Source organism: Hydra viridissima, unplaced genomic scaffold, assembly GCF_058129835.1.
Source record: "Hydra viridissima isolate aposymbiotic clone 2 unplaced genomic scaffold, HvirCarnegie_v1 scaffold_9, whole genome shotgun sequence".
Lineage (NCBI taxonomy): Eukaryota > Metazoa > Cnidaria > Hydrozoa > Anthoathecata > Hydridae > Hydra > Hydra viridissima.
The window spans coordinates 1,867,636-1,875,580 of record NW_028324308.1 but is presented as its reverse complement, the minus strand read 5'-3'; the positions used below and the strand labels follow the sequence as shown (position 1 = coordinate 1,875,580).

Sequence of the window (7,945 nt, the reverse complement as noted above, 5' to 3'; positions counted from 1 at the left end):
GCTGTTTGCAACATAATAATTTACATAACATCCCTTGCAACCTACATTTTTTCCAGAAGTTGTTACTACATTTCTATGTGTAAGAGGTAAGTGAACTTTGGTATATGTTTCATTATAAACATTTGAAGCAGTGTAGAGAGTGTTTATATCTTCTTTAGGAAGCCCTAGATACAGTAAATTTGTTTCATTCATAGTAACTATTTTATTTCCTTTTGCAAATTTGGCAATACCATCAATATGCATATCAGTTATATCCTCTTTGAGAAAACCACCATTAAGCCATATTATTTTTGAAGCACCATAGTATTTAGATAAAAGAACCTCAGCTTTATCTTTATTCATTCCAGGGTTTCTGGTAGAGTTTGTCTTTTGGCTTATAATGGAACTTTTTGTAGCAAGTAATACTCCTTGTCCATCCAACTCAACAGCTCCCCCTTCATTTACCATATTAACATCTATCACATCCATCATAAGATCATTTCCAATCAATGATGGTATTTTATCACACTTTGCATAAGCACACTTTTTACCCCACCCATTAAACCCCCAATTTTCAATTAACAATTTTCCACATGAATCTTTTACAAAAATTGGTCCATTATCTCTAATCCAAACATCATTTGTTTGATGTATTTGGAAATCAATATTTGTTGATGAGATTCCAGCTGACAATAATAAATTTAAAATTCTAGTTCTTTCAGAAGTATTGTATGCAATTATATGAACTTTCTCATTAAAGTAAAGAGCTTTTGTTATTGCCACCCATGTTTCATCAAGAGATTCTCGATAGGAAACACCATACTCATACTGATGTGGCCATTGTAGCCAAGTACCTTCATGTTGAAAAGATTCATCTGGAAATGTATACACCTCAGACATAACCAATGAAAAAAAAAAAAAGAAAAACAAGAACCAATCTTTTTTTCAAGCTAAGTATAGATAAAATCTTCTTTAAAGAAATGTCTGATTTCCCAACATTGACACCAAAATTCAACTCTAAAATTTATGACAGCATACACAGATAATTTGGAAATCTATTTTTGAGTATCGTTACAACTTATTGATATTCGTGATCTTTAACTTGCAGTGCTAATCAGCTCATAGAGGGTGGAAAAAATATCCTAATATAGATAGTAATAACGAGCGCTAGATTTTGGTATATGAAAGGCGAGGGTTGATATCTAATGAGTAGTGCGTGTATTGTGGTATTAAATATATTCAATTTAGCAAAATAGAACCAGCATCCCTAACGCCGACAGATAGGGTACGAGCCGTTAAATACAGGAAAGTCTCCCTATTTTGATTGGATGGCGAAAAATTGGTCTACAAAGTCCGAAAAACATTATTCTCGTTTGCCGGACTTAGTGACTTCTATATGATATATGTGGAATACGTATATGAAATATTATAAATATATTTTTAGAGATAAGGACCGCGTGAGACACATATTTTAAAACAATAGCTAAAAAAACAATTTTTTTTGGATAAAATGGCACTTGGAGCCGTTGCCAAAAACACTAAAATTTTAAATTACCCCAGCCATCGCATCTAAAAATTTACACAATTTTAACAAAATCTTTTTGCCATACTGAAAGGGTTGTTCGAAAGAGATTTTTCACAATTTATAATAGGCAAATATATTTGACCTAATTTGGGGTAAAACATTTGACCGAATTTTGTAACTTTTTTGATCTGTTCCCTGACTCGAATCAATTTTATAAAAAATCTGCCGCGCTTAAATCACAGAAGACAATAAAACCGCAACAACCCCCGTTTTCAGAGGGAGTAATTGCAATTGCAAAAAGAAATAAAACAACATCTCTGTCCTCTATTCTTGCTCTGATAAAAATATCTCTTCACTGAAAACCATAAACAGCTGCCGCTGCTGCTTCATGGAAGTAATAAACAAATGCTGTGGAGAATGAACTAATATTTTTAATTATAGATTTCATGGTGTTTATTTGTAATTGTTGATTTAAATCCACATTGGGTACGGTAAAAAGTGTGTTGTTGAAATTTTAAAAGTTTTTTTCTTATGTGAATACAGAATTATGTATAAATATATTAATTGATATTTCATTTGCTCTGAAAATTCTGAATACACCCAAACATAGAAAACAGGTTAAAAGTTGGACTTATATAATGACTCATTAACTCCAACATTTGCTTACTCGAATTAACTTATCTGCCCCTTGGAGAGCCGACATATTGGGAGTTAAATATGCAATTAAATATCTACAAAACTGCAATTACAAATATAAATTGGTAAATGAAAGAAGTTTTGGGAATGAAATTATCGAAGTTTTTATTAAATTAGTTTAAACTAATTTAATAAAAATACTTTGTTGTATAATACATTACACAATTATGTGTTGCAAAAGCTCTGTTATTTAAATAATATTATAATGATGTAACCAACATTATTTCTTTATATAATCTATTAAAAACAGACTACTGAAAGGTTATTAAAACATCAAAAAATGTAACACATCAAAGACAAGTAAAAAATATTTAATTAAACAAAACTAGTTAGAGTGAAACTTTTTCTAAATTGTAAAAAACCACAATCAAATCTTTTACTTTAACACTTCACACCAAAACTGTTAATCTCAGTAATGCACAAATGTGTTGTATAAACATTTTCAATAGAAACTCCAAAAACAATAAGAATCACACTACAACATAATTTATCTTGTTCTATTACTGAAGTTGCATCAACATTTTTTCTAATAACTCCTTTTTTTAAACTAACTTATCATCACTCTTTTTCTTAACTGAAAAATATTTTTTATAGTAACTACTAATCCAGTGTTTGATGTAGTAATTCATGTTAATGCTTGATAAATCCACTTTCAGTTCTTCCTTGGCTAAAAACAATGGCTAAAATGGCTTCTTTGGCTAAAAACAAAAACAATTTCTTTAAAAAATATCTAAAGAAATTGCTGCATAAAGTCTTTCATATTAATAATATCATCAATAGTTGAGTATTACTGGATCTTGAAGACAAAATATTTAATATTAGATACCTTCAAAGTTATAGGTACATAGTTACCAATTTGATACTTCAACTTTGGCCACATAGTCTTTCATAAAGTCAAAAATGAAAAAAAAAAAATTTTTTATATGGCTATTTCATTAGTCAATGAGTTTATTTGCATAGCATTAAAAATTAGACAAAGTAAATACTATATGCATGGTCAAATAAACGTTTTTTTTTAACTTTGACAAATACTTCCGGATATATTAAACTTTGGATAATTGTAATGTCATGGTTAATTATTTCCGGAGATAGATGAGCAGTATCTATGTTCAGTTCATTTTCAGTCAACATATGATTTGTATGCGATTTTCTGTACCCAAAAAATTCCAAAATTTTTTTCTGATCTAAATTTTAATCAATCAAAGTAAAATAATAAAAATCAAATTGCAAAACAATCAAAAAGGTAAACTAATTATTGAAACAAGGGTTTCAAATAGGCTAAAGTGTATATATGCAATGGTTTAGAACTTATGCTAGCTTTAAGTTTTGGAAAAAGTAATGAATACAACATATATGACACCAAATAAGCAGTATTGATTGAAATTAAAAAATCAAAAAAAGTATTTTACCTGGTGATAAAATGTTTTTTTTAATAATACAATTAGTTTGTGTTTCAAGTTTTGGCTTCTTTAATTTACTTGATGACTGTAATTGAGAGTCTTGATAAAAAAAAAAAAACATATTTAAAAGCATAAAATTGAACATATAGATATCAGTAAGGCCAAAATATATATATATATACCTTTTATTTTTAAATTCCAGTTGGTAAAATCAAGAAAACTATCTATTTCATCTGCAGAAGGCTTTGCAAGTCTTATGTTTGATGTTTTACGCTTTTTTTTGGTTAAATAAAATGGAGACTGCTTGGTTATTTGAGTGTTTGATGGAACATTACTTTTGAAATGTAATTCATTTTGCTTATTTGTTGTTAAGTTTAAAAAGGTATTTTGAGCTAATGATATATTTTTGTGTAAGCTCTTCAAACCTTCTTCATCTGATACTGTACTACAGGTAACTAAATTAACTAGATTGTTTAAATTTTTAATAATGGTATTTTTTAAAATATTAATATCTGCAGGTTCACATCCTTTTACAACTTTACACTCTAATTCAATAGAATGTGTTGGCAAATGAATAGGTTCATTTTTTTTAGTTTCACAAACCCTGCTAAGACGATGTATTAAATGAATGTGTTTACAGGGGATATTTTTGGTTAGAAAATCCATACAGTCGCAACTATATAAATGAGCACATACTTTACATTCTGGACATTTTGTGAGGCATTCGTTTATTTCACACAATTCTTGGTGTTTTAAAACTCTGTATAGGCAAGCATTTGTTTCAGACTGTACTAGCCTTGCTCCTTTATCATCCAAAGTAAAACTTTCATTCAGTTGCAGACTTGCAATGTGCCTAGAATGCACCATTTTCAACTTGAAGCTGATTTTACCTTTAGTTAATTTTATTATTCTTTCATATACTTTGTCTCTGTTAAACTTTAACAAAGCAAACAAGCAATTATCAATTCTTTTATTATGCTTGCCTTGTAGGTAACTGTACTTGAAGACTTTGTGAAAAGATTCAACATACATATTTGTATTTATGCCAAGACCCATACGATAACAGAATGCCCAATTTTGTTTATTACTGACCCAATATTTCTCAAAATACTCCGCAAATAATTGTGTTAAATCAGATGATTGCAAGTAATTCATTAATAATTGTAAATAGTCATCAAATAGGTTTCTATCACTTAGCTGTAAAAGAAAGCGAATACGTTTGTATATATCTGCTTCCATTTCAATATTGTGTATTTTTTTATGCAATTCTTCTCTCCAAGCTTTATCAACATGCCAAGTACACCAGAACTTTAAAGGCTCACACAAATAAGCATCACAAAACGCTTCGTAATATTGTGATGCCATATCACTCATTATCCAAATTGGACAAAAATTTCCAGAATGTTCTTTTAGTTTTATAAAAAATAATTTTAGAAATCTGAATGAATCACTATTTGATATGCACCATCCAACAGGTTGCCCCTCTCCAAATTCATCAATAACTAATATTGTTGTCAGCAGAAAATCATAGGCATTTGTGCCATGTGTAGAATCAATACAAACACCATTTTTGCCAAACTGTTGTAAAATTTTTTTTTGATGCTCTGTTTGCATTATAATGATAAAGTCAGCATCTTTAAGTTTATTAAATGTATCTGACTCTCCCTGTAATTTATAATGTAAAACATGATTATTTTCCTTCATTTGCCACTCTTTTAGCCAAATTGCAACACTATCTTGGTCATTAGCATGAAGCTGTATAGAATTAATGTTAAATGCTTTTTCGAGATTTTTAATATCTTGGTATTGAGTTAAATGTAATCTGGATTGAACAGAACCCATTTCATCTCTAATATCATCTAGGATTCTATCTTTGGTTACACCCATTTTTAGTTTGCTGGCAATTTCTAGTCTTTGAGCACTTGATAGGGAAATATGTTGAATTTCATTGCTATGTCCATAGTGAGAATAACAAGCGTGAACCAGAATTGTTCCATCTAAGTTTTGGTAAACTTTTAGAGTGGATGTGCAATTTTTTGCAATTTTTCGAGTGCCTATTTTGTAAAATATTCATTATGGTAATAAATAATCTATTATGGTAAATAGATAATTGTAACTATTAAGATTACAATTAACTGTACTTATATATTATACATAACTTTTTAAATTGTTTTAAAGAAAGATAATAAAGAAAATTCTAATAATATAAACAAAACATAAAAATAATTAAAAAATAAACAAAGTAGTCTTCAGAGACTATTTCAGTGAAACATACCACTACTTTTAGCTATTCTTTTCTTTGCCATGCTTTTATAAAATCCACTTCTGTTGCATTGATAGTATGATACTTTCCTACCATTTTTATCCAACTTTTCACCAGAAGGTAAAACATATTGCATTGAGTTATTACTTTCAATATCTGATTTCCACAAATCAAATTCTAAACATTAACAAAAAAATGAAACAACAATTATAAAAAAAAGGTAATAAGAAAGACAGATAACTGATTGTTTAATTCCTTTACAAATTTGGCAATGATTCATAATATAAGAAGCTACTATTCTGAAAGATGCATTATAAAAGGGCCTGCAACAATAACTTACAATATAAACTATGAATAATCTACTCCTGTGAGTATTGTGAAATTAGTTAACTATTTAATTTTTTTTTTTTTAAATCTTGAAAACAAAATGAAACTCAAATTTAAAGAAGTAAACAAAAAAATAAATAAAAATCATTTTTTTTATAAAAGCATATAAAACAATTTACTTCAAAAACATATAACTACCTTTAAAATTAGAAAATGATAATTTTTCTTCCTGAAAAGTATAAAAATGAACCGCAGATAAATGTTTTCGTAAACCATTAATTTGTCTGCATTGAAAACCACATTCTAGACAAAAAGAAATGCCTGACTGAATATATGCTTGAGCTTCATTAATCAATTTGTGCTTATTTTTTATATGTCGCTGCATATTCTTTTTTTTGGTGAAAGTAACATTGCAAAATGCACATTTTAGAGATGAAAAATTGTTACTTTCTATATTAACAATAATATTCTTATTTAATGATGATTCAGAAACATTTGTATATTTGAAATCTTCATTAGAAGGCACTTCGAAACTGCTAGAAACTTTGCCTAAAGCAGGAACAACAAAATCCAAATTTATTTCTTTACTAATAAACCATGACATTAAAACCAATCTTAAATATTTAGAATATTTTGTAGGCTCTTGTAGAAAAATGTAATTATTGTTCTCTCTTTTATCATTGCTTATTATATGTACAAAGTAATCATAATTTAAACAAGATATCGCACAAATTATTATAGTAATAACTCCACAAATATTTCCACATGTCTGCATTGGGTAGTTTCCTCTGCATAATGAACTGCATTTTTTGACGCCATATCTGTGCGTTTTTGGATCATGACAGTATGTAATGCTAACCTCTTTATTTAAGTGATACAATTTTCTGATCAATAATTTAACTTTACATAAAAAATCATCTGGAACTGACCAACCTAATGAATCTCCATAGTAAAAACTACACTCAATATTATTATAAACTGCAAATGCCCAATGGGAACCAGGATTAAAATCTGTGCCAGAGAATGTTTTTTCATTGTTTCCTCCAACATTTATAATAAATATCAATTTAATAGGGACAGAAGTTAATCTTGACACATAATGCTCAATATTTCCTATAAAGTTAAAGTAAATTACCTTTGAATGGCTTTGAATAGAATTTAAAATACAAGATATTTGCATCATATGATCTGAGGAGAGCCATCTAGTACAGCATAACTCAGCTAAAGTATTAGGGTTCATCCCATATTCTGAAATTTCTGTACTAGCTGGCTTTCTAAAAAGCACTTCCTTGAATTTTTCAATTAAATTTTGAGGAGGGAATATACCAATTGATTTTGGTACCAACTTTGGAGAATTAAACCATGTCAGCTCTTGATCAACTGCTAATTTGATCTCTTGAACCCTATGAAGCGCTATAAGATGCTGAACACTTTCATAGAGGAATTTCCCTAAATTACATTCTACGTAATGAATTCCACTTGCAATATTATTGCGGAGAGATAATTCAGTTGACCATCTCATTAACTGATGTTTAGGTGGCAAACTCATAAGAGAAAACACATCTTCAACTTTATCAAAAGAAAACTGGCTGGTTTTGATGGAATAATCTTGAACAGTTTTTATAAATTGTTTATGTGACTCGTATGCATCTTGTCGATTATAACTATTGATCGTAAGCTGATTAAGCTTCATTTTGTTTAGAGATAAGCTACCAGATACCTTAAACATAAAATTTGTTATTTAGAAATAATAAA

General features: G+C 28.7%; 1 protein-coding gene across 2 annotated transcripts; it reads right to left on the bottom strand.

Moving 5' to 3' along the window:
- Positions 1 to 2,370: 2,370 nt before the first annotated feature.
- LOC149883551 (uncharacterized) lies at positions 2,371 to 7,945 on the bottom strand. 2 transcript variants are annotated; one of them, XM_090097194.1, is made up of 7 exons: positions 7,326 to 7,916; positions 6,389 to 6,493; positions 5,876 to 6,040; positions 3,783 to 5,654; positions 3,610 to 3,699; positions 3,027 to 3,384; positions 2,371 to 2,898 (listed from the first exon to the last, which is right to left on the bottom strand). In XM_090097194.1, exons 1-6 carry the CDS (start codon positions 7,390 to 7,392, stop codon positions 3,170 to 3,172), a joined length of 2,514 nt encoding a protein of 837 aa, XP_089953320.1. In that variant the 5' UTR covers positions 7,393 to 7,916; the 3' UTR covers positions 2,371 to 2,898; positions 3,027 to 3,169. The 2 variants fall into 2 exon arrangements, with proteins under 2 accessions (XP_089953320.1, XP_089953319.1); XM_090097193.1 differs by having other exon boundaries at positions 6,389 to 7,945.